Source organism: Monodon monoceros, unplaced genomic scaffold (genome assembly GCF_005190385.1).
Source record: "Monodon monoceros isolate NGI ecotype Baffin Bay Population unplaced genomic scaffold, NGI_Narwhal_1 Super_Scaffold_9, whole genome shotgun sequence".
Classification (NCBI taxonomy): Eukaryota; Metazoa; Chordata; class Mammalia; order Artiodactyla; family Monodontidae; genus Monodon; species Monodon monoceros.
The window spans coordinates 11,209,447-11,237,058 of NW_021703786.1; the positions used below are offsets into that span (position 1 = coordinate 11,209,447).

The window sequence follows — 27,612 nt, forward strand, 5'->3', positions numbered from 1 at the left end:
TCAATCAAACATCAATAAATAAGAATAATCTAGTGTTACTATTTACTGACATTCTCAATTACATGTAAAGAATCATGTTTCTAGAGAAAAAGGAGAGCTCTACAACAACCCCTTGTTCCTCAATAAAGACTGGCCCTGTCAGAATTAGAATACAACTTTCTGACATGATAAAGCAGTTCAAAGAAAGATTACTACAAATTTGCCCACCCCTGCAAAAGTCCTATCAATCTTCAGACAGTTATAACAGTGTTAGTCAAAGTAGTACGGAGACTGAAATTCCTCACTCTTACTTGCTAGGTCTCACTAAAAGACCAAAGACCTAGCATGTAGGAGGAACGGGAGAAAGTTTAGAGGAACATTTAGGAAAAGACACTTTCAAAACCTGCACTCCAGGCAAAATACATCATTTCCCACTTATCAAAAAATCCAATGAAAAAAAAACAAAAAAAACCCAAAGGGGCTTCCCTGGTGGCGCAGTGGTTGAGAGTCCGCCTGCCGATGCAGGCGACACGGGTTTGTGCCCCGGTCCGGGAGGATCCCACATGCCGCGGAGCGGCTGGGCCCGTGGGCCATGGCCACTGAGCCTGCGCGTCCAGAGCCTGTGCTCCGCAACGGGAGAGGCCACAACAGTGAGAGGCCCGCGTACCGCAAAAAAAAAAAGAAGAAAAAAAGAAGTCCAATGATACAGAAAAAGGTGAAAAAATCTTGGCTCAAATTATTCTTGCTCTTTTCAGAACAAGATCAATGAAACCAACAGGACAGATTAAATAAGTAAAACATTAAACTTCTCTGACTTACCTCATGTGTAAGGCCAAGCCATCCTGTAGGCTAGAGATCCCCAAGTCAGAGAGCGTATCTGAGCAGACAGAGGCTGGTGACAGAGAGCCCTCCTTCTCCTCCAGTAGGTCCAGCTTCACCAGGTTGCTAATCTCATCCTCTGAGTTATCTTCAGACACGGAACCAATTATGAATCGGGAGTGCTGGTTGAGCTCCACAGGTTTGGCCAAGGAAGAAGGTTCATCCATTATTCCTTCAAAATGATCTCTCAGAGCTATGGAGAAGATGAAGGGTAAGTGAGAAAAGCAGGTTATGGATAATAACCTGTATCTGAGGAAAGTCACAGGTTAGACCTAGTACACCACAGCTGGCACTTGGAAGCAAGGCAGAGTTTGAGAACTAGTTTACTTGGCTATTCTTTTTCAAGGCCTTTGCTTTCTAAAAGAAAAGAAAATCCAGGTCATGGGAACTATGCCTAAAAAATTAAAATCAGTTCCCTTTTCCTCAAAGAACGTTCTCTCTAAAAACTATAAGCCATTCCCAATATCTATCAGTTTGGTGAAGTCCAAGAGATAATAATGATCAGTGGAGAAATCTCTGTAGTAGGTGAAAGCTGCTGGTTGTGATACTGCGATTTCAGTTGTTAGTATTGGGGAGAATGCAGGGTAAGGGTTTGGGGAGAGCGGTGGTCATTTGAAACTTGGTGTTTACATAACTATCATCTGGTTCCACACACTATACTATGAGAGGCTATGAATTTCACATAAGTGTATATACATATGAGTATACACACATGAAGTACATTTACATATGTACATACATATATAAGGCAAACTAAATGCGTGTATACATATACTACACACATACACAGCTTGCTTTAAAACAAACTCCAGATGAGTATTTTTTAATTTAAAAAAATCTTTACTTGTCCCCATGAGTTTTTTCTTAAATCACATCTGTTAAAAATTCACCCCAGGGATTTTGCTGGTGGCGCAGTGGTTAAGACTCCGTGCTCCCAATGCAGGGGGCATGGGTTTGATCCCTGGTCACAACTAAGAGTTTGCATGCCACACCTAAGAAGCACATGTGCTGCAACTAAGGAGCTGGCAAACCACAACTAAGGAGCCCATGGGCCGCAACTAAGACCTGGCATAACCAAATTAATTAATTATTTTTTTAAAAACTTAAAACAAAAAAATTCACCCCAAAATGTCTGTTTTGGACTCTAATATGCTGATTGCTGACATTGATAGGGAGAAAGTGAATCTACTATCAAATTTTAAATTTATAATTAAAATTATGGAGGTGTTATCTCAATTAAGTACAAGTTTTCTAGATACAGGGCCTTACTAGTCAGGATTAGATGTTGCCAACCGCTAGCAAACTAATTAACAAAGACCAAAACATAGTTCAAAGCTCACAACAACAATAAAAACCCAAACTAAATGAAACAATATTTATTCTGTCATTTCAAAAATGCTATTTAAAAGTCAAAACTACACATCAAATTAGTATTAAACAGCTTGTACCCTGACCAACGATTTTAATTCAGAGTAATGATTCCCAGTCCTGATATTGAGGTGCCTTCAGAGAAGGTTATAAATAAATAATAAACTTATTATTAATAATTGTATATGCTGTAAACCACTTTGATGTATAAAAGTAAACAGTAACGTTCTTTGACATTAGATAATAAAACATCAAGATTTTAAAATATTTGAGAATCATCACTAAATGTGTTAAAAACGACACATGCACCATTATTTTGGTGTAATTTATGAATCAGAGCTTATTCGTTTACAAAAACACAACAGAATCTGTAAACCCTAGAGCAGTGGTTCGCAAAGTATGGTTGCCCGACCACAGCAGCAGCCACAGCAACCGCATGACCTGGGCTCTACCACAGACTAGCAAACTGTACTGGAACCTACAGGTTGGGGCACAGTAATCTATATTTTAACAAGTCCTGAAATTTGAGAACCACTGTGATAGAAGAGTGAAACAGTAATAACAAATTGCCAGGAATGCTAAAAATACCTATAGACATTTCCTAAAAGCCAATTGGAGATTCCTTACGCTAACTTTCATTTTTAAAACCAGAATCAAATATAAAAGTATCATGTGAAAGGAAAAAATTGACGTCTAAATTCATCATACAGGGGACTTTCCTGGCGGTCCAGTGGTTAAGACTCCACGCTTCCACTGCGGGGTTGGGGGGGCCAGGTTTGATACCTGGTGGGGCAACTAAGATTCCGCATGCCACACGGTGTGGCCAAAAAAATAAATTAAATTAAATAAATAAATTCACTATACATTTCTCCCTTGGAATATTAGGTTTCTTTAAAAAAATTTTTTTAACGTCTCCAAATTTTATAAAGAGGCTCATTTCCAGAGCCTTCAAAAAAACCAAATCATTAAAAAGAGAAAAAAAGGACGGAAGGAAAAAAGGGAGAGAAGGAGGTAGGGAGGGAAAAGTTCTAACAGATTTACCACTCTGAAGAACACCAAAAAGTACAGCAGTGAAAAGACTACTTCTTTCTCATTTTAGAGCAGTGAATAATCAAGCTTAAAAATAATAGATTAAAAAAATTTTTTCCAAATTTCATCTCAACTAACAGAAAATAATAGCTGCCTTCTTCACAAGAGAAATAAGGCACTCAGGGACAGATTCTAGTTTATAGTCTAAGCAAAATTAGATAACTACACGAAAAAATAGAACTCACTGAGAAAGGAGCAATTCTCCTTTCTTCCATGGGAAAAGAAAAAGGATTAACGAATAAATGAAAGGTTCATTAAAGTCAACTTCAAATTTTTCTTTCCTAGCCAAGAAGAACATGAAGGAACCTATAGGTTCCAGAGACTGAAAGCAGCAAAGTGTCAACAGCTAAAGAGCCCGTCCACCAACCGGCAGCTCCACTGAGTGGTATTCCCAGGCACAAGCCTACAAACCACAGAAAAGAGAGGTCGTGTATGGAAAATCACTGAGAAGCTGTCCAGACACTCTAGAAGCTACTCCACAGCCCGTCCCATTTCCACTGATTCCAGGCCTGAACTGAAGAGAAAAGGTGGTGGATTACTACCACTGTCAGTCTCAACCACTTCAGGTAACCCACCTCCCACCTCCAGTCTGCCTACATTTTTTTGCGGAAGGCAACTTTTAACATAAAAGCCTACAGTTTTATATTTTAGCACATGAACATAAAATTTTTATCACACTGTAAACATGAAGAAGCATTATTTGTAACTGACCTCTTAAAATTCTTATTGTCTGAGCAGATATCCACCTCCAAAAAGAACTAAAGAGAGAAAGAGAGAGATTTGAAATGTCTTTTTTTAAGAAACCCAAATTTTATCAATTCCCGTTTTGCTCATCACAGTACAAAACTAGTCAAAGTATCATTTCTATGGTCAAATATACTATTTAACTTGAAGTATAAAGTTCAGTTGCTTAACTATTGGTTTAAATCTGTAAATCAAAAGCATTACACATTCAAAGACTTTACTATTCATGAAAAGTATTAAACAATAATCCAAGCTTACCATTCCACAAGGTGCCTTTTCCAATTGTATACTTTGATGGACACATTCCGACCCTATGATTTCCAATATTTCATCAAAAAGTAGGCAGTGGGGAGAAGAGAACCACAAGATTCTCAACAACTCAGTCAGGCTCTAATTATGTTTCCAAATGTTTATACCCACCCACAAAGGTTGGGAGCCAAGGAGAGGACAGGTCTCTCATTATTAAGTCCCTAAACTCTAAGGAACCAAAGAATCTCTAGCTACTTCCCAAATCCTGGTTTTCCTTCTATGCCCAACAATTATAATGTATTCGGGGTAGAATTTCTCTACTTTGACTACGTATAACAATTACCTGTGGAGCTTTTTAAAAACACATGAATGGATAAAGAAGATGTGGTGTATACATACAATGGAATACTATTCAGCCATTAAAAACAGAATGAAATTTCACCATTTGCAACAACATGGATGGATTTGGAAGGTATTATGCTTAGTGAAATAAGTCAGACAGAGAAAGACAAATACTGTATGATATCACTTATATGCGGAATCTAAAAAATACAACAAACTAGTGAATATAACAAAAAAGAAGCAGACTCACAGATAGCAAGAAGAAACTACTGCTTACCAGTGGGGAGAAGGAAGGGGGAAGGGCAATAATGGGGTAGGGGATTAAGAGGTACAAACTGTTATGTATAAAATAAGCTACAAGGATATATTGTACAACACAAGAAATATAGCCAATATATATACTTTTTAATTTATTTTTTGGCTGCGTTGGGTCTTTGTTGCTGTGCGCGGGCTTTCTCTAGTTGTGGCGAGCGGGGTCCACTCTTTGTTGCAGTGTGCGGGCTTCTCATTGCAGTGGCTTCTCTTTGCTGCGGAGCACAGGCTCTAGGCACGCGGGCTGCAGTAGTTGTGGCTCACGGGCTCTAGAACGCAGGCTCAGTAGTTGTGGCCCACGGGCTTAGGTGCTCCGCAGCATGTGGGATCTTCCCGGACCAGGGCTCAAACCCGTGTTCCCTACATTGGCAGGTGGATTCTTAACCACTGCGCCACCAAGGAAGTCCCTAGCCAATATTTTATAGTAACTATAAATGGAGTATAACCTTTAAAAATTGTAAATCACTATGTTGTACACCTGTAACATACAATACTGTACATCAACTATACTTCAATAAAAAAAATTATTTTAAAAAAATGTCTGAACTCCATTCCAGATCTTCTGAATCAGAATCCCTGCTTGGGGGCTTCCCTGGTGGCGCAGTGGTTAAGAATCTGCCTGCCAATGCAGGGGACACGAGTTTGAGCCCTGGTCCAGGAAGCTCCCACATGCCGCGGAGCAACTAAGCCCGTGCACCGCAACTACTTGGTCTTGCGCTCTAGAGCCCACGAGTCACAACTACTGAGCCCACACGCCTAGAGCCTGTGCTCCACAACAAGAGAAGCCACCCCAATGAGAAGCCCGCACACCGCATTGAAGAGTAGTTCCCGCTCACCGCAACTAGAGAAAGCCCACACACAGCAATGAAGAACCAATGCAGCCAAAAAAAAAAAAAGAAGCCCTGCTGGAGACCCAGATATTTGAATATTAAGTTCCACAACTAATTGAACCTCTTTACATCCAGGCTTGAAAACCACTGGTCTAGAGTGGAGAAGAAAAAAGAAGGAAAGAACTTCTTTACACTGATAGGGAAATCCAGAACTTCTAAGAGAGGACCCCAAATGACAAGCAACAGGACTGGGGACAGTGCAGGTATGCCAACTGGCAAATTAGGATGTACCCAATTGTGTAGTCTGAGCTAATACTATTCCCTACAACTGTGGTAGAGAAGGGAGTGAGAAGAGGAAGGGAAAAGTATGTTGTTTGGATGGGATGTAACAAAAGGTGTCAGGGGAGCTGGAGTCAAAACCTAGGACCAAGATCACACTCTGACTCTGACACGTTACTGGCAGTGCAAACTTAAACAAGTCACTTACCATCTCTGAGTCACCTCATCTGTAAAAATAAAAAGAGGTCATATGCACCTCATGGGACTGCTGTGAGGTCTGAGAGTACAGGAAAGGGTTTTACAAGCACTAAACCAGTGTTTTTCAAACTACGGGTTACCAATAATCAGAATACTAAGAAATTAAGTTAATGGGTTACAACCAACATTTTAAAAATTCAATATTCAATAGAATCGAAAATGTTAAGAGTTCACCATACTTCATAAGGATAAATATTGCTTTGTAAAATTTTGTATCAGTTATATATATATGTCATGACATTAATGTCATCTTATTGTATCCAAAAAGTTAAGTAATTTTTAAAAATTTTTATTGGAGTATAGTTGATTTACAATGTTGTGCTAGTTTCAGGTGTACAGCAAAGTGAATCAGTTATACATATACCAAAAAGTTGTCTTTTGTGTGTGTTGTGTGTGTGTGTGTATTTGGGTTTTTTTTGGTTGTTCCATGCAGCATGCAGGATCTTAGTTCCCCAACCAGAGATGGAACCCATGCCCCCTGCATTGGGAGCTCGGAGTCTTAACCACTGGACTGCCAGGGAAGTCCCAAAAAGTTAAGTCTTAAAGCCACAATTAATCCTCACTCTTCTGCCCCCCCTACTTTATGCCCTCAAACAAGCACAGTGAGTTAAGTACCTAAACCAATCGCTCTTAAATTTTCTTAAGTCAAGACACTACTAGAAATCTAATAAAAGCTATGGACCCTGTCCTGACAAAAATGTACCCTCACAAAAATTTTGCTTGCATACAAGTGTGGTATCCCTAAAGCCTTGCCATGAATTAGGCTAAGACTTTTCCTCTAAGTGGACAAATAATGGAATTGACCCCTGGGGAAGGCTCATATAGCTGCTGTCTTATCCCCTCCAAAAGAAGGCCTTTCCACAGATCCAGTTGTAGGATATTCTGCTAGTCAAATAAACATTTCCTTCATTATAGCAAATGTTGCCAATGTCAAATTTTGTTTTATTTAAAAATACATATAATTGACCCTTGAACAACAGCAGTGGTTAGGGGTGCTGAACTTCCACACAGTCAAAAAGCCGTGTATAACTTAGAGTGGGCCCTCCGTATATGCAGTTCCTTCAAATCCAAGATTCAGCATCCACAGATGTGACCAACCTTTGGTTCTTGTAGTAATTGCAGTATTTACTACTGAAAAAAATATCCACGTGTAAGTGGACCCATGCAGTTCAAACCCCTGTTATTCAAAGATCAACTATACATGTTCTTGAACTTTTATTTGGGGACTCTTGAAAATATCTGCAGAAGGCTTTCCATGTTCCTGAAAAATGAGTTAAAGCTAATTATAGGTAATGCACTTATTTATTTAGATATTTCTCTAAATAAAATAGAACAGATTTTACCAAACTTAGTAAACATGTTCTCCTTGAATTCAAATGACATGGTATTTTCCAAGCAATTCTAATTAAAGAGGCAGCAATTAGTCTTCATAGCCCCTGATAAAAGTATCCAACCTAACACAACATATCCTTGCTCTTTAAGCCATAGTAACTTCATTGAAATTTATTCAAAAAGAATCACTGGCTTTTCCTCTTCATTTTTGTCATTTTATTGATAAACTCTTAAATGGATTTTGGTATTAATTCAGTATCCATAAGAGAATTATACAGTTTTTTTTTTAAGCCATGTTTTATTTTCCTGCAAGTTTTGAATTTTAAAATGACAAGGACTTGTGTTCCAACTTGTGAGATAAATAATGTATATTCAAAGATGAATAAGATTTGGTCCCTGGCTAAGTGGCTGTGGACACTTAAATAAACAATTACAGTAGTATAATAATTTCTAGGTGTAGAAACATAAAAGGGTACATTATCCAAACTTGGAGGTGGTAATGGTGAAGACATAGATCAAAGAAGACTGCTTGGAGTGGGAAGGCATTAGCTTCAATGAAGAACTAGGGAGAAAAGCAAGGAGGGAGAGGAAAGCAAGGAGGGAGAGGAAGGAGCATTCCATGTAGAAGAAACCACTGAATAAAGACCTAGATGGGGACTTCGCTGGTGGTGCAGTGGGTAAGATTCTGTACTCCCAATGCAGGAGGCCCGGGTTCTATCCCTGGTCAGGGAACTAGATCCTGCATGCATGCCACAACTAAGAAGCCTGCATGCTGCAGCTAAGAAGTCCACATGCTGCAACTAAATGATCCCGCATGCCGCAACTAAATATCCCACATGCCACAATGAAGATCCTGCCTGCCACAATTAAGGCCCAGCACAGCCAAAATAAGTAAATAAATAAATATCTTTTAAAAAAGACCTAGACGGTAGAGGGAATTCCCCAGTGGTCCAGTGGTTAGAACTCCGTGCTTCCGCTGCCAGGGCCTGGATTCATTCTTCAATCCCTGCTCAGGGAACTACATGGGGTGGCAAAAAGAAAAAAAAAAAAAAAACAGCAATGTATTTCTTTAGGGTATAATAGTCAGAGAAAATAACATGGTGTACTTATCTGTCCTAGTCCTCATTTCTCAGTCCAGGGATATAGAATATTTATCAAGGAGGAAGCTGGTACAAACTTCTCACCTTTCAAGAAATCTTTAATGAAGTCTTGCCAAACTTTTGGATAAGGATGGTAGGTTGAACACATATCCACTTTTGCTCCTGCCTGAAATCCCACTAAAACAACAATCAAGGAATTTTTTAAAAGCCATAAGCCATAAAAAGACACTCCTTCCCACCTCCCCCCCAAAAAAGTCAGGGGAGACAATAGCAAGATAATTTTCTTAGAAGGCAGATGGAAGAGTGATAAATGACTACACAAACCGAAGAAAACTAAATCATGAGCCATCTGTGGTAAACTTAGAATAAATAAAATTTACATCATGGAATCTCCAAAATGTCCAGGAAGTGGAAGTGAAAGATGGAACTATAAAGAGGACTGGCTGAAATTCCATTTCAGAAGCTTCAGATCCTTAGATTTTCTTCCCAGCTGTAAAGCCAGGTGCCTGCTGCTCTACCATCTTGGTAAGAGACTGAAGATTTATACTCTAGAGAGGGTTAAATAGAGGGTTTCTAGGCTGAGGGATGCCAGCAACAGTAAAGGGGAATGCACCATATTGAAAATGGAGAGATTAAGTAAACATGTTGAGTAAGACCTCCCAGCCTTCTTTCCCTCATTTTCACCCTCCAGGAGGGAAACTGAAGGATCCTTCTTTGCAGAATCTAACCAGACCAACGAAAAAAAGCCTCAAGTAGAACAGTAGAGATCCCAAATTAAGATGCCCAATCAGATCACCCACAGTGAAATTAACAGTCAACAAGCCTCATTTATATTTTCATAATCTTGAATCAGTTTTTCAATCCTCCCTAAATTGTAGCAGTCAATTAAGGATTACTAGATGTCTAAGAAAAACCTCCAACATGAAAGAATTTTTAAAAAGTAATGACTACCTGTAGAAAAAAATGCAACTCGGGCTTCCCTGGTGGCACAGTGGTTGAGTCCGCCTGCCGATGCAGGGGACACGTGTTCATGCCCCGGTCCGGGAAGATCCCACATGCCATGGAGCGGCTGGGCCCGTGAGCCATGGCCGCCGAGCCTGTGCGTCTGGAGCCTGTGCTCCGCAACGGGAGAGGCCACAACAGTGAGAGACCCGCGTACCACAAAAAAAAAAAAAAGAAAAAAATGCAACTTGAAGAGATTATGCAAAAAAAAACAAAAAATTTAAAATTAGGGGGAGGGGAGGGGAGGAGGGCAACCTGACTTCTGTGGTATTTTCCCCCCAAACACATAGCCCTAGTATAATCATGAGAAAACATCAGACAAATTTGAATTAAAGGACATTCTACAAAATACTTGAACAGTCCTCTTCAAAACTGTCAAGGTCATTAAAAAAAGAAAAAGACTAAGAAACTATCACAGATCAGGGGAGACTAAGGAGACATCACCACTAAATGCAATACAGTTTCTTGGATTAGATCCTGGAACAACAACAACAATAAAAAAAAAATCAGTTTAAAAAAAAACACATCAGTTTAAAAAAAAACTGAGGAAACCTGAGTAAAGTCTATAGTTTAATTAATAGTACTGAACCAAAGTTAATTTCTTGGTATTGACAAAAGTACTGCAACTATATAAGATATTAACATTAAGGGAAGCCTGGTGAAGGGTATGCAGGAAACTTATGTACTCTTATGTACTCTCTTTACAACTTTCCTGTAAGTCTAAAGTCACTTCAAAATTCAAAAAAAATTAAAAATTTTAATTTTAAAAGACTATCATTATCCTGAGAGAACTAAGAGAAGATATTACTTACATGAAACACAATGGGATATTTTTAAAAGAAACATTTAAAGAAAAGAAAGAGTTCTCAAAAGTTAAAAATACAATCACAGCAATGAAAACACTCAAAACAGAGTTAGAAGATAAAGTTAAGAAAAATCTTTCATAAATCAGAATAAAAAGACAAAAGGATGGACACAGCCTCATCCACCAGCAGAAGCAAGAAGAACTACAATCCTGCAGCCTGTGGAACAAAAACCACATTCACAGAAAGACAGACAAAATGAAAAGGCAGAGGACTATGTACCAGATGAAGGAACAAGATAAAACCCCAGAAAAACAACTAAATGAAGTGGAGATAGGCAACCTTCCAGAAAAAGAATTCAGAATAATGATAGTGAAGATGATACAGGACCTTGGAAAAAGAATGGAGGCAAAGACAAAGAATATGCAAGAAATGTTTAACAAAGACCTAGAAGATTCAAAGAACAAACACCTAGAAGAATTAAAAAACAAACAAAGAGATAAACAATACAATAATTGAAATGAAAAATACACTAGAAGGAATCAATAGCAGCATAACTGAGGCAGAAGAATGGATAAGTGACCTGGAAGACAGAATGGTGGAATTCACTGCCTCAGAACAGAATAAAGGAAAAAAAAGAAAAGAAATGACGACAGCCTAACAGACCTCTGGGACAACTTTAAACGCAACAACATTCACATTATAGGGGTCCCAGAAGGAGAAGAGAGAGAGAAAGGACCCGAGAAAATATTTGAAGAGATTATAGTCGAAAACTTCCTTATCATGGGAAAGGAAACAGCCACCCAAGTCCAGGAAGCACAGAGAGTCCCAGGCAGGATAAACCAAAGGAGAAACATGCCAAGACACATAGTAATCAAACTGACAAAAATTAAAGACAAAGAAAAATTATTAAAAGCAAGAAGGGAAAAAGGAGAAATAACATACAAGGGAACTCCCATACGGTTAACAGCTGATTTCTCAGCAGAAACTCTACAAGCCAGAAGGCAGTGGCAAGATATATTTAAAGTGATGAAAGGGAAGAACAAGATGAAGGAAGTACCAGATGAAGGAACAAGATAAAACCCCAGAAAAACAAGCAAAAAACTCTGTACAACCGGGCTTCCCTGGTGGTGCAGTGGTTGAGAGTCTGCCTGCCAATGCAGGGGACACGGGTTCATGCCCCGGTCCGGGAAGATCCCACATGCCGCGGAGCGGCTGGGCCCATGAGCCATGGCCAATGAGCCTGCGCGTCCGGAGCCTGTGCTCCGCAACAGGAGAGGCCACAACAGTGAGAGGCCCGCGTACTGCAAAAAAAAAAAAAATCTGTACAACCAAGATTACTCTACCCAGCAAGGATCTCATTCAGATTTGATGGAGAAATCAAAACCTTTATAGACAAGCAAAAGCTAAGAGAATTCAGCACCACCAAACCAGCTCTACAACAAATGCTAAAGGAACTTCTCTAAGTGGGAAACACAAGAGAAGAAAAGGACCTACAAAAACAAACCCAAAACAAGAAAATGGTCATAGGAACATACGTATCAGTAATTACCTTAAATGTGAATGGATTAAATGCTCCAACCAAAAGATAAAGACTTGCTGAATGTATACAAAAACAAGACCCATATATATGCTGTCTACAAGAGACCCACTTCAGACCTAGGGACACATAAAGGCTGAAAGTCCAGGGATGGAAAAAGATATTCCATGCAAATGGAAATCAAAAGAAAGCTGGAGTAGCAATACCCATATCAGCTAAAATAGATTTTAAAATAAAGACTGTTACAAGACACAAGGAAGGACACTATATAATGATCAAGGGATCAATCCAAGAAGATATAACAATTATAAATATATATGCACCCAACATAGGAGCACCTCAATATATAAGACAAATGGTAACAACTATAAAAGAGGAAATCGACAGTAACACAAAAATAGTGGGGGACTTTAACATCTCACTTACACCGACGGACAGATCATCCAGACAGAAAATTAATAAGGAAACACAAGCTTTAAATGACACAATAGACCAGATAGATTTAATTGATATTTATAGGACATTCCATCCAAAAACAGCAGATTACACTTTCTTCTCAAGTGCACACGGAATGTTCTCCAGATAGATCTCATCTTGGGTCACAAATCAAGCCTCGGTAAATTTAAGGAAACTGAAACTATATCAGGCATTTTTTCCGATCACAATGCTATGAGATTAGAAATCAGTTACAGGGAAAAAAACGTAAAAACCACTAACACATGGAGGCTAAACAATACATTACTAAATAACCAAGAGATCACTGAAGAAATCAAAGAGGAAATCAAAAAATACCTAGAGACAAATGACAATGAAAACACGACACTCCAAAACCTATGGGATGCAGCAAAAGCAGTTCTAAGAGGGAAGTTTATAGCAATACAATCCTACCTCAAGAAACAAGAAAAATCTCAAATAAACGATCTAACCTTACACCTAAAGAACTAGAGAAAGAACAAACAAAACCCGAAGTTAGTAGAAGGAAAGAAATCATAAAGATCAGAGTAGAAATAAATGAAATAGAAACAAAGAAAACAATAGCAAAGATCAATAAAACTAAAAGCTGGTTCTTTGAGAAGATAAACAAAATTGATAAACCTTTAGCCAGACTCATCAAGAAAAAGAGGGGAAAAAAAAAAGAGAAAAGGATGAATAATAAGAGAGAAAAGATAAGAGTATTAGAGAACTTATTCTTCCAACATATGAAGAAGAGGCACTCCCAAAAGGAGGAACAGAACAAAATAGTGGAAAGCCTTTAACTGATGTAATAATTCAATAAAGTTCCTAAAACTGAAATGCATAATTGCCAGATTAAGAAGGTCCATCAAGGCGTACTACAACAAACAAAAACAGACACCAAGGGACATCACTGATATTTTAAAAAGTGAAGACAAAGAGAAGATCCTATAAGCCTCCAGAGAGGAAAGAAAGGCCACGTACAAAGGAGCAAGAATCAGAATGCCCTTCAGACTTACCAACAAAAACAGTGGAAGCCTGAAGATAGTGAAACAATGCCTTCAAAATTCTGAAGGAAAATTATTTCGAACCTAAAATTCTAGATCCAATCAATGTTTCAACAACTATGAGGATAAAGATAATTTTAGACAGAAAAATCTCAAAACAATTACCTCCTAGAATGAAGCAATTAGAAACATATTTCATTTTACAAACGGCAGCGCAATAATTGATACAGCCAAGAATCATAAATGTATGTTAAAACCACTGGGTAAGAGATTATTCAAAAACAGGATATTCCTGTGGTCTTAAAAAAATCACCTTACAGAAGAGGATTCTAGGAAGATGGTATAGTAGGAAGTACTAGGACTCTGTCTCCCCACCTAGACAACAATTGCACCAGCAGAATCTGTCTGATGTAACTATTTTGGAATACTGGAATCTACTGAAAGCTTGCAACTTCCAGGGGCAGATTTTGGAGGTTAATTGTGGTTAATTATGGTCAGTTGCATTTCTTAGTATAGCAGCAGCTATCCATCCACCACCCTCAGTTACATGGCAGTTATCACCCAACTGTGTACATGTTCCTGGAGCAACACACATGCAGGTTGTGGGAGCCAAGTGGGCGAAAATAACCCTGTCTTCCAAATACTGGGGATCTGTGCTCTGATCACTGATTGCTGTTTCTGATCACATAGGTGGAGACAAAGAGGTAGACAGCCACAATTGTTACACCTCCTCTCATTGTTGCAAGTCCCTCCCCCTCTAGCTGAAGTGACTTCTGGGGGACTTAAAGAACCAGTGCCTTTTTAAGTCCCCTTCATTTTCCTTTTTCCCCCGTTTGGGAGCCAGACACTAAACACTAGTACATTCAAAAACTACTGCATATACAGGGAAAAATTAGAAAGTGACTTAACACGCCTAGAGGAAGACTCAGGAAAAGACTTGAAGAGACCTAAAGTTTATACCTCAGGTTGACCTTCAGCACAGAGGCAGCCTACAACAGTCAAAAAACCAAAAATCACAATAAGAAAGCATCAAATTCTGGGAAGAAAGAGAATCTGATTTCCAGAGTTACCACATTATTAGAATCAAATGTCCAGTTTTCAACAAAAGATCACAAGGCATACAAAGCAAGAGGAAAATATGGCCATTTCAAAACAAAAAACAAAAAACTTAAACCAACAGAAACTGTTCCTAAAAAATACCAGACAGCAGATATTCTAGACAAAAATGTTAAAACAACTGTTTAAAAGATACTCAAAGACCTAAAGGAAGATGGGGAGAAAGTCAAGAAAACAATGTCTAAATAAAATGGAAATATGAATAAAGAAATAGAAAACCTAAAAAGAAACCAAAAAGAAATTCTGGAGCTGAAAAGTACAATAACTGAAATGAAAAATTCACTAGGGGACCTAAAGGCAAACTTGAGCAAGCAGAAGAAAGAATCTGCAAACTTCAAGACAGAACATGTAAATTATCAAGTCTGAGAACAGAAAGAAAACAGATTGAAGAAAAGTGAACAGAGACTAAGGGGGCTGTGGGACACCATCAAGAAGACCAAAATATGTATTGTGAGCTCTCAGAAGGAGAAGTGAGGAAATAACAGAGAAAATATTTGAAGAAATAATGGCTGAAAACTTCCCAAATTTGATGAAATACATGAATATAAACATAAAAGAAGCTTAACAAACTCCAAGTGAGACAAACTCAAAGTGACCAACATAGACATACTTTATAATCAAACTTTTAAATGTCAAAAGACAAGGAGAGAATCTTGAAAGCAGCAAGAGAAAAATGACTCATCACATACAAGAAAACCTCAGTAAGATTATAAGCAGATTTCTCATCAGAAACCTTGGAGGCCAGAAGGCTGTGGGACAATATAATCAAAGAGCTAAAATAAAAAGCTATCAACCAAGAATCCTATATCCAGCAAAGCTGTCCTTCAAAAGAGAGCGAGGGGCTTCCCTGGTGGCGCAGTGGTTGAGAGTCTGCCTGCCAATGCAGGGGACACGGGTTCGTGCCCCGGTCCGGGAAGATCCCACATGCCGCGGAGCGGCTGGGCCCGTGAGCCATGGCCACTGAGCCTGCGTGTCTGGAGCCTGTGCTCCACAACGGGAGAGGCCACAACAGTGAGAGGCCCGCGTACCACAAAAAAAAAAAGAGAGAGGGAGAAATTAATACATTCCCATATAAACAAAAGCTGAGAGAGTACATTACCACTAGACCTCCCCTGCAAGTAATGCTCAAGGGAGTCCTTTCAAAGTGAAATGAAAGGACACAGACAGTAACTCGAACCCATATAGAGAAGTAAAGATTTCAATAATGGTAAATATATGGGTAATTACAAAAACTAGCATTATTGTAATAATGATTTATAACTTATTTTTTGTTTTCTACAAGATCTAAGAGACTAATACATTTAAAGAAAAGCAACAATCATTAATCTAAAAACTAGTATTATTGTTACATTGGTTTGTAACTCCAAATCTTGTTTTCACATAATTTAAGAGACTAATGCATTTAAAATAATTATTAGTGTACGCTTTGGGGCACACAATGTATTAAGGTGTAATTCTGTGACATCAGCGACCAAAAGAGGTAAGGACAGACCTGTAAAGGAGCAGAGTTTTGGTATGTTATTGAAGTTAAGCTACTATAAATTCAAATTATGGTGTTATAACTTTAGCATGTTAAACATAATACCCATGGTAACCACTAAGAAAATAGCTATAGAAAATATACAAAAGGAAATGAGAAAGAAATTTAAACATCTCACTATAAAAACACAACTAAACACCAAAAGAAAAACCCCACAAAAATACAAAAGAAAAATAAAAGGTTTAATACAAGAGATAATTATAAACATTTATACACCTAATAACCATCAAAATATATGAAGCAAAAGCTGACAGAATTGAAGGGAGAAATAGACAGTTCCACAATAATAGTTGGAAACTTCAATAACCCACTCATAATAATGGATAGAACAATCAGACAGAGATAATCAAGGAAATAAAGGATTTAAACAACACAATAGAGCAACTAGATCTAGCAGACATACACAGAACACTCCACCCAACAACAATATCATACACATTCTTCTCAAGTGCACATGGGATATTTTCTAAGACAGCATACATTAGGCCACAAATTAAGTCTCAATAGGTTTAAAAAGATACATGTCATACAAAGTACCTTCTCTGTCTGCAACAGGGTGAAATTAAAAATCAACAACTGAAGGAAAACTGGAAGAAGCTGTGGAAATTAAACAACACACTTTTAAACAACCAATGGATCAAAGAAGAAATCACAAGGAAAATCAGAAAAAATGACAAATGAAAACAAACCACACCAAAACTCATGGGATGCAGTGAAAGTAGAAATAAGGGGGAACATTACAGTTGTAAACATTTCCGTTAAAAAACAAGAGGGAGCTCCCTGGCAGCCCAATGGTTAGGACTCGGCGCTTTCACTTCCATGGCCTGGGTTCAATCCCTAGTCAGGGAACTAAGATCCTGCAAGCCACACGGCATGGCCAAAACAAAGAAAAAAGAAAGAAAGAAAGATTTCAAATCAACAACTTTAAAACTTAAGGAACAAGAAAAAGAAGAGCAAACTTAACCCAAAGCTACCAGAAGGAAGGAAACAATAAAGACTAGAGCAGAGAGAAATGGAATAGAAAATAGAAAAACAATAGAGAAAAACATCAATGAAACCAAAGTTATTTCTTTGAAATGATCAACAAAATTCACATCCTTTACTAGACAGACTATGAAAAAAAGAAGACTCAAATTACTAAAATCAGAAATGAAAGTGGGCACATCACTACTTATTCTACAGAAAGGAAAAGGATTGTAAGAGAGTACTATGAACTGTATGCCAACAAATTGGATAACCTGGATGAAATGGATAAAGTCCTAGAAACAAAAACACACCAAAACTAAATCACAAAGAAACAGAAAATCTGAATAGACCTATAACTGGTAAGGAGAACAGTAATCAAAAATCTCCCAATAAAGAAAAGCCCTGGATCTGATGGCTTCCCTGGTGAATTCTACCAAACAATTAAAGAAGAACTAGTATCAATTCTTCTCAAACTTTTCCAAAAAATTGAAGAGAACACTTCCTAACTCATTCTATGAGGTTTATTCTGATACCAAAGACAAAGACATTATAAGAAAGGAAAGCTAAAGACTAATATTCCTTATTAACATCCTCAGCAAAAAACTAGCAAACAGAATTCAGCAGCATATTAAAAGGCTTACCCACCATCAACAACTGGGATGCAAGGATTCCACTGGATTCCTAGAATGCAAAGATGATTCAACATACACAAATCAATGTAATACACCACATTATCAGAACGAAGGGAAAAAACACTCACATGATCATCTCAATTATTACAGAAAAAGCATTTGATAAAATTCAACACACTTTCATGATAAAAACACTCAACAAGGGCTTCCCTGGTGGCGCAGTGGTTAAGAATACACCTGCCAATGCAGGGGACACGGGTTCAAGCCCTGGGCTGGGAAGATCCCACATGCCGCAGAGCAGCTAAGCCCATGCGCCAGAACTACGAGGCTGCGCTCTAGAGCCCACAAGCCACAACTACTGAAGTCCGCATGCCTAGAGCCCGTGCTCCACAACAAGAGGAGCCACCTCAATGAGAAGCCCGCACACCGCCACGAAGAGTAGCCCCCGCTCACCGCAACTAGAGAAAGCCCACAAACAGCAACAAAGATCCCACGCAGCCAAAAATAAATAAATAAAATTTCAAAAAAAAGGTCATATACGAAAACCCCACAGCAAACATCATACTCGATGATGAAAGACTAAAAGCTTTCCTCTAAGATCAGAAACACTGCAAGGATGTCCATTTTTACAATTTCTATTCAAAATAGAAGTTCTAGCCAGAGCGATTAGGTAAGAAAAAAAAAGGTAAAAGACATCCAAATGGAAAAGGAAGAAATACAATTATCTCTGCAGGTGATATGATCTTAACTGTAAAAATCTCTAAAGTTTCTACACACACCAAAACACAAAAATAAAAACATAAACTGTTAGAGCTAATAAATGAATTCAGCAAAGTGGCAGGATAGAAAGTCAACACACAAAAATCAGTTGCATTTTATACACTAACAATGAACAATCTGAAAAGGAAATTACAAAAACAATTCCATTTACAACAGCATCAAAAAGAATAAAATACATAGGAATTAACTTAACCAAGAAGGTGAAAGACTTGTACAATGAAAACTATAAAACACTGCTGACAGAAATTAAAGACATAAATAAATGGAAACACATGCCATGTTCATGGATTGGAAGACTGAATATTGTGAAAATATCAATACTGCCCAAAGTGACCTACAAATTCAATGCAATCCCTATCAAAGTCTCAAGGACATTTTTTGCAGAAATAGGAAAAACCTATCCTAAAATTCATATGGAATCTCAAGGGATCCTGAATAGCCAAAAAACATCTTGAAAAAGAACAAAATGGAGGATTCACGCTTCTGATTTCAAGACCTGCTACAAAGCTACCATAATCAAAACCATATGGTATTGGCATAAAGACAGACATAAAGACCAGTGGGATACAGTAGAGATCCCAGAAATAAACCCTTGCATTTTTGGTCAAATGATATTTGACAAGGGTGTCAAGACCATTTAATGGGGAAAGGACACCTTTTTCAACAAATGGTGCTGGGAAAACTGGATCTCCACATGCAAACAAATGAAGTTGGATACTAACCTAAGACCATATACAAAAATTTAACTCAAATGGATCAAAGACCTAACGTAAGACCTAAAACAATAAAATGCTTAGAAGAAAACATAGAACAAAAGCTTCACAACATTGGATTTGGCAAAAATTTCTTGGCTATGCCATCAAAAGCACAGGTAACAAAGGAAAGAAAATAGACAAATTGGACTTCTTAAAAATTAAAAAAAGTTTGCACATTAAAAGACTCTATCAGGGCTTCCCTGGTGGCGCAGTGGTTGAGAGTCCGCCTGCCGACGCACGAGGAGACGGGTTCGTGCCCCGGTCTGGGAAGATCCCACATGCCGTGGAGCGGCTGGGCCCGTGAGCCATGGCCGCTGAGCCTGCGCGTCCGGAGTCTGTGCTCCGCAACGGGAGAGGCCACAACAGTGAGAGGCCCGCATACCGCAAAAAAAAAAAAAAAACAGAAAACAAGTGTTGGTAAGTATGTGGAGAAATTAGAACTCTTCAGGTGCTGTTGGTGGGAATGTAAACTGGTACAGCTACTGTGGAAAACAGTATGGTGGTTCCTCAAAAAATTCAAAATAGAATTGTCATATGATCCAACAATTCCACTTCTGGGTATATACCCAAAAGAACTGAATGCAGGATCTCAAAGAGATATTTGTACACCCATGTTCTTAACAGCATTATTCAGAGTAGCTATAACTTGGAAAAAACTCCAAGTGTGCATTGATGGATGAATGGATAAGCAATATATGATATATACACACAATATTATTCAACCTTAAAAAGCAATATGCAAAAAAAACAAAACAAACAAAAAAAAGCAATATGCTACAAAGTGAATAAACCTTGAGGATGAAATAAGTCAGTCACAAAAAGACAAACACTGTATGACTCCACTTATATGAGGTAACTAGAGTAGTCAAAATCATAGACCGAAAGGACAATGGTGGTTGATAGGGCTGAGGGAGGGGAAAATGAGTTATTGTTTAAAGGGTATAGAGGTTCAGTTTTACAAGGTGAAAAAAGTTCTGGAGATAGATGGCAGTGATAGTTGCACAGCATTATGAATGTACTTAATACCAAACTGTACATTCTTAAATGGATAAGATGGTAAATTTTAGGACTTCCCTGGTGGCACAGTGGTTAAGAATCCGCCTGCCAATGCAGGGGACACAGGTTCGATCCCTGGTCTGAGAAGATCCCACGTGCCACAGAGCAACAAAGCCTGTGCACCACAACTACTGAGCCCACATGCCACAACTACGCACCTAGAGCCCGTGCTCCACAACAAGAGAAGCCACCGTAATGAGAATCCCACTCACAGCAATGAAGAGTAGCCCCCCACCTCGGGCTTCTCTGGTGGCGCAGTGGTTAAGAATCCGCCTGCCAATTCAGGGGACATGGGTTCGAGCCCTGGTCCAGGAAGATCCAACATGCCACGGAGCAACTAAGCTCGTGCACCGCAACTACCGAGTTTGCACCCTAGAGCCCACAAGCCACAACTACTGAAGGCCGCGTACCTAGAGCCCGTGCTCCACAACAAGAGAAGCCACTGCAATGAGAAGCCCACGCACCGCATGCATGAGTAGCCCCCGCTCACTGCAACTATAGAAAGCCCCCACGCAGCAACAAAGACCCAACTCAGCCAAAAATAAATAAATAATTTTTTTAAAAAGATGGTAAATTTTGTTATATATATTTTACCACAACAAAAAAAACTGGAAAGTCACCTCACAGATTACATGTTAATTACAAAAGGGAACAGGGATTTTTACAATGAAGAAATATGGTGGACACGATCATAACTAGGTGTTCAAACTAAACTTCACCAATAACAGGACAAATGGACATTAGGTGCTTCTTGGTGTGATGCAGTTAGAAGTATACGATACTACGAATGTAGTATTTTTGACAAAGATGGTTAACTTCAATCTAATAATGATGAAATTGTCAAACAAACCCAGGTTATAGGAACTTTTACAAGACAACTGACTTGGAGTCTTTAAAAATGTCAATGAAAGATAAATGCTATGAAAGACAAAAAAAGAGTAGGGTGACTGTTCTACATTAAGGAGACTAAATACACTTGAGAACCAAGTGTAATAAATGACTCTTGACTGGATCATTAATTAAAACATACACAGTTATAGGGAATTCCCTCAGTCCAGTGGTTAGGACTCAGCACTTTCACTGCTGAGTTCAATCCCTGATCGGGGAACTAAGATCCTGCAAGCTGCACAGCGTGGCCAAAAACAAAAACAAACCAAAAAAACATACACAGTTATAAAGGACATTACTGGGTCAAGTGCAGAAACGTAATACATATATATATATATATATATATTAGATACTGTATGACTATATATTAGATATTATATGAACGTTAAATTTGGGGAATCTATAATGGTAAGTGGAAAAATATTTACCTCCCATGCACTCTTTCTCAGGATGCCACTGGAGAATATTCTCCACCAAAATGAGGGAATAAACCAATAATGGCGAAAACATGGGAAATAATTTCTCCATAGCAGAGTAGAAATAAAGAGAACCCCCAGAATGACAGTGAAGAGTAAGCCAGGACAACAGCTATGTACTGGAAGTAGAAGGCAGACAATTTATAGGTTGGAGCCAGTCAGAAGACTCTAAGAGAGATTTTACAGAAGATAAAAATTAATAGAATAGCTGATCATCTCTACATCCTCAGAGATTTAGAAAATGATGAAGAGTAAGGTTGAATAATGACAGATCGGTACAGAGAAAACTAAGCAAAAAAAAAAAAAAAATCAAGACCATTATTAACTCCAAGGAAAGAGTTGTACAGGAAAGAAATCATAGGAGTTTATGCAACCAAATTGTGTATAGCAGTTACACATTCATAAACCTGTAAAGACTGAATACTGATAGAACAAAAGTTACAACATAACTTGACTGGGTAGTTGATAGTGGGAGATGGGAAAGGCAAAGGTGAACAGTGAGGGTAAGGAGAGGAAAGAGAACCAAATCCTCATCTTCCACAGTAGGAATCCAATTAATACCTAAAAATGAAAAATCAAGATGTAGGAAGACCAGTTTTTTATTTACAGACAAAGGGGTGTAAGAAATATATCAGCTAAAATAAATGAAAGTGGGAAGGGGCTAAGGACTGCTGTTTTATTGTAACAAACTTTGTGGAACAATATGACTTTTATTTTTTTATTTTTTTAATAAATTTATTTATTTTTGGCTGTGTTGGTTCTTCGCTGCTGCCCGCAGGCTTTCTCTAGTTGAGGCGAGCGGGGGCTATTCTTCGTTGCGGTGAACGGTCTTCTCATTGCGGTGACTTCTCTTGTTGCAGAGCGTGGGCTCTAGGTGCGAGGACTTCAGTAGCTCTGGCACGCGGGCTCAGTAGCTGTGGCTCATGGGCTCTAGAGCACAGGCTCAGCAGTTGTGGCACACGGGTTTAGTTGCTCCATGGCATGTGGGATCTCCCCGGACCAGGGATCGAACCCGTGTCCCCTGAATTGGCAGGCAGACTGTTAACCACTGCACCACCAGGGAAGTCCCAATATGACTTTTAAACTATGTACACATATCACTTTGATGAAAATAAAAATGTAAACAGTTCATCCTATAATGTTAAGTGAAGAAGCCAAAGATGAAGAATGGTGTGTAAAGTAAGTATAATTTGTATTAAAAAGTTGGCAGAGTGGAAAGAGAATACATGAGCATCTGTTTGAATATGAATAAAATCTTTGGTAATTATTAAGAAATAATTAACTTGAAATTTAAATTAACATGTCTGATAATTACTATTAAGAAAGTATAATAAGAAATAAATAACACTGCTTGACTCTGGTAAGGGGAACTGAGTGGCTGCAAGACAAAGTTAGGACAGAGCCTGTCACTGTATACGCTTTTGTACATTTAAAATTTTGAACTATGTGAACATATTACTTATGTATTAGCATAACTAAAGATTTTAAATAAGTTTAATAAAAGGCTTTACCCATTAGTTTCATGCTACTCTTACTCATCTCATATCTGCCTGAGCATTTAAGTAGACAAATGGCACGTCATTCACTCATTTATTAATATGTGTTACTGTGTAACTGACTCTGTCGTCTCCTCAGTGAATAGCTGGAAGTTTTCAACAGGAGTATCAGATAGAATATTTTCATATTAAGTGTAAAGCTGGACTAGAAAAATCCTAAGGTACATTCAAAAACTAAAAGTTCTCTTCAGTACTTGGATTTTTATAAAATGGAATCAAAGGGAAATTAAACAGCTTGCCTTGTCAGGCCCAGGACTACTACTAAATGCTGAAGCACAAAACACAAACAACCCAGCTATCTGTCGTCTTGATGCCAATTTACTGATATAACACCTAGTAAACTTAAAAACTAATCAAGCTCCTATCAACCTACTAACCCCCCCAACTTGGTATGTGTATAAATGCATACATATACATGTGTGCCAACTTATATGACTTAAGGACTTAAGATTTGAGCAGTCTACAAAAACTGAGGGTAATTTTTAGGAACTCCATTAGTGAGTGCACTCTCTATTTCTACCATAAGAGATAGCCAAATATTCATAAATGAAACCTTATACTTCTTGAAAAAAATTCTCTAAAACTGAGTCTGCTTTTCAAACTTAACTCCATGAATTCATTCAGAATTTTCAAACTTCATGTTACCATTTCCAAAAATGAAAATCATTATACAAGCTTATTCTGTCTGGGATGACCACTCTGCCATGCAATTTCAATTCCTGATGTCATGTGATGGTAAACACTACTGTGGTTCCTTATATAAAGGAGGGTGAGTGCAGCATGCTGAAAGGATGGAATAAGCCTAAATCCCAAATAACATCATTGGAAGGCCGAACCAATTGGGACCACCAACCTTTGGGTAAGGCATTAACATCCCTTGTTGTTGAAGTCTCTTTTCACTTGCTTCCTTAAACATCCTGAGACTAGAGGCTAAATGGCTTTATGGTAGCGTGAGTAAATAACAAACTGGTAAGAGAACTGGGTATCATTAGAGCATACTCAGTAAGATTGACTTGTTGAACTCATAAAAACCTATGCCCTATCAATCAGATTCATACTCTTTGTGTAAGTGAAGAGGCCTTATGACATACTTGTCATAGTTTCCTCTATTTAATATCATCTCACACAGTCCATTAGATCCAAGTAAAGTAGTGAATACTCACTAAATTTTAAAATTAGTGAAACAAACAAAAAACGAGTTAAGCAATAATCTGTTAAAGTGGAAGATCAATGAAGGCTTCCTTTAAAAATGTTACTCACAGGCTTCCCTGGTGGCGCAGTGGTTCAGAGTCCGCCTGCCGATGCAGGGGACACGGGTTCGTGCCCTGGTCCGGGAATATCCCACATGTCGCGGAGCGGCTAGGCCCGTGAGCCATGGCCGCTGAGCCTGTGCGTCCGGAGCCTATGCTCCGCAACGGGAGAGGCCACAACAGTGAGAGGCCCGCGTACCGCAAAATAAATAAATAAATAATTAAATTAAATTAAATAAATAAAAATGTTACTCACCTCAATAGTTAAATTTTTTTTGGCCAGTGAGTGTTTGGTGTTCATTTACTTCTTCACAATCTTATTGTTTTAAGGGCTTGGAAAGACACTTGATGTGTATCTGCTGTTATTGTTAATCTTTAAGAACATGTTAGATAATGATATAAAAACCTTTTTCTGAATTGTAAAAAGACTCCTCCAACTAGAAATACTAAATTCCAATGTATTATTCCAATAACTTTTATTTTAATTTACTTCTTTTCTAAACCAAGACTTTTAGGATATTAGCTATGAAAAAAAAATTTTTTTTAAGAAAAAAACCACTAGCCCCAGACCTGTTAAACCAGTCTGTGTGACAGGTAAAAAAAGTTTCCTAGAGCTTCCCTGGTGGCACAGTGGTTAAGAATCCACCTGCCAATGCAGGAGACACGGGTTTGAGCCCTGGTCCGGGAGGATCCCACATACCGCGGAGCAGCTAAGCCCGTGTGCCACAACTACCAAGCCTGTGCTCTAGAGCCCATGAGCCACAACTACTGAGCCCATGTGCCACAACTACTGAAGCCCGCGCGCCTAGAGCCCGTGCCCTGCAACAAGAGAAGCCACTGCAATGAGAAGCCCGCACACCACAACGAAGAGTAGCCCCGACTCGCCGCAACTAGAGAAAGCCTGCGCGCAGCAAGGAAGACCCAACGCAGCCAAAAATAAATAAATTAATTTTTTTAAAAAAGTTTCCTAGTCATTGACTGAAAAGGAAATAGAATGTTATGTAGTGATCTACACCTGAACCATGTCCACAGCACTTTGAAAAGGTAAGGATCTGATGAGAGAGTTTTAAGGCTGGCTTTCGCAATGCCAGCTCTTTGACATAATCTAGTCATCTGAACTATAAGATCATTAAGCCAAATGTCACAATTTCTCAGTATTTCTTCAAACTTTAAAAATAATTAAATCTTATGCTAGATGTATTTCTATTCTGCACTGGTAATTCAAAACAAAACTTCTACAACATGTAAACACAGGGAACTTCATAAATTCTTTGCCTTTGACATCTTTCATATGCCATTTTCCAATGTTTGGTAATTTTTTTGGAGTCACAAGAGTCCTCCTGTTATTGGAAATGAGGAAACCGAGGCAGGAGAAGAGAGTTGCTATTTTGTAGTAAGCAGGCATCCTGCTCTATTAGACCACAGTGCTTTTTTAAAAGTGCCTATCAAGGGGCTTCCCTGGTGGCGCAGTGGTTGAGAGTCCGCCTGCCGATGCAGGGGACACGGGTTCGTGCCCCGGTCCGGGAAGATCCCACATGCCGCGGAGCGGCTGGGCACGTAAGCCATGGCCGCCGAGCCTGCGTGTCCAGAGCCTGTGCTCCGCAATGGGAGAGGCCACAACAGTGAGAGGCCCGCGTACCACAAAAAAAAAAAAAAAAGTGCCTATCAAATAGGCAGCACAGAAAGCCTTCTCCTCACAGACATCCAAGGCATCCCCACCAAGAAGCAAGAGACAAAGCAGAGAATTCCTACCCCCCCCCCCCCCCCAGGAAGAAGAAAGCATGTAACCAAAGCATGCTTCTCAATCTGCACTGTGGACTGGGAGAAAAAAAAAGAATGAAAACAGAGTCAAGGGGGACCAACTTCTGAGACTCAAGACTAGGCTATTAGGTTTGTTCCACACATTGGGAAATTACTGAAACACTGCTTAAGGAGAAATGGAATCAGGAATTTTTGGGGTCTTTTGATTTCAATCTTAAACCCCCAAACAAAAACACCTAAAGTTAAAGTATTTCGGCAACCTGAGCAGTTTTTAGCTTATTCTTACTTGTTTCTATAAAACCCACAAGGCCTACTTGTAGTCCCTGATATTTAGAGCTGATTCCAAGTGTCGGCTAGTGGCCACCTTCCCGCGTCCATATCCAAAAATAATGTTGGCGCTGACCCGGGCAAGACCTTCAGGCACGTTTTCCTCTGGAATCATTAGCCTCACACCACCTTGCGATGTCCTATCTCCAATAGCTTCCCTTGGTAAGTATGGCAAAGGTGAGGGATTGAGTTAAGAGCAGGCATGTACCTTTACTACGTCCCACACAGAAAACATAATAAAACCCTGGGAGCAGGAACTGGCAAGGGACACCTCGTCCAGCCCTGGCTCCCACCACGATACAAAGACACAGCGAGAGCAACAGAAGCCCGGGTCTTTGCACCCCACACCTCACTCTGCAAAAGAGGCAGAGTTCCAGCGCAACTGAACCCAACCCTCAACATCCCCCTCCCACGTGGGTCCTTCTCCCTCTCCCGAGCGCAGGGTCCCATTAGAGACAGGGGTCTGGAAGGGATCAGACCACGCCGGGGCTGGGGCGGGAGGATGAGGGGACCCGCTCCAGGCAGTCTCACCAGCCCCTTCCTAGAGGCCCTGGGCTGTACGCCTCCCAGTTCCGGGGTCTGAGTTCCCACGCCCGGAGACCCCAGGCCCCCCCAGGCCTCCCCAGAGGGGAACTCGAGGCCCCAGAGCTGCGGGGAGGGCTGGGCTGCCAAGCACCGGGTCCGGACGGGATGGAGCCCGGGCCGCGTGCGGCGGAAGATGGGAGGCGGCCCCTCGCAGCCGCCGCCCCTCCCCGGGGCCCAGCCTCTCCCGGTCCCGGATCGCAGGCTCCGGGGCGGCCCTCCCCTCACCTCAAGGCGGCGGCGGCGTCCGAGGTTCGGCTGTACCGGAGCCCCTGCGCGGAGGCGGTGCTGGGCGGGAGGAGACGCCGGCAGCTCCGGCGATGGCTGACAGGCGCGTAGCACCAGGCCGACCCGGCACACG

The 27,612-nt window shown here is 39.6% G+C and overlaps 1 protein-coding gene across 7 annotated transcripts in view; it reads right to left on the reverse strand.

Annotated features, from left to right (window-relative positions):
* The window catches only part of ACACA (acetyl-CoA carboxylase alpha), a 238,061-nt gene extending 210,449 nt beyond the window's left edge, over nucleotides 1-27,612 (reverse strand). For 2 of the 7 annotated variants that reach the window (XM_029213013.1, XM_029213014.1), the window contains exons 1-3: nucleotides 27,480-27,579; nucleotides 4,027-4,073; nucleotides 799-1,051 (exon numbers count right to left, since the gene is read on the reverse strand). In XM_029213013.1, the coding sequence (XP_029068846.1) occupies nucleotides 799-1,025 (227 nt within the window). In that variant the 5' untranslated portion in view covers nucleotides 1,026-1,051; nucleotides 4,027-4,073; nucleotides 27,480-27,579. Of the gene's footprint in view, nucleotides 1-798; nucleotides 1,052-4,026; nucleotides 4,074-4,317; nucleotides 4,502-8,582; nucleotides 9,732-24,591; nucleotides 24,674-24,837 lie in introns of those variants that run through there. The other 5 variants (XM_029213018.1, XM_029213011.1, XM_029213009.1 and 2 more) reach the window with 5 other exon arrangements.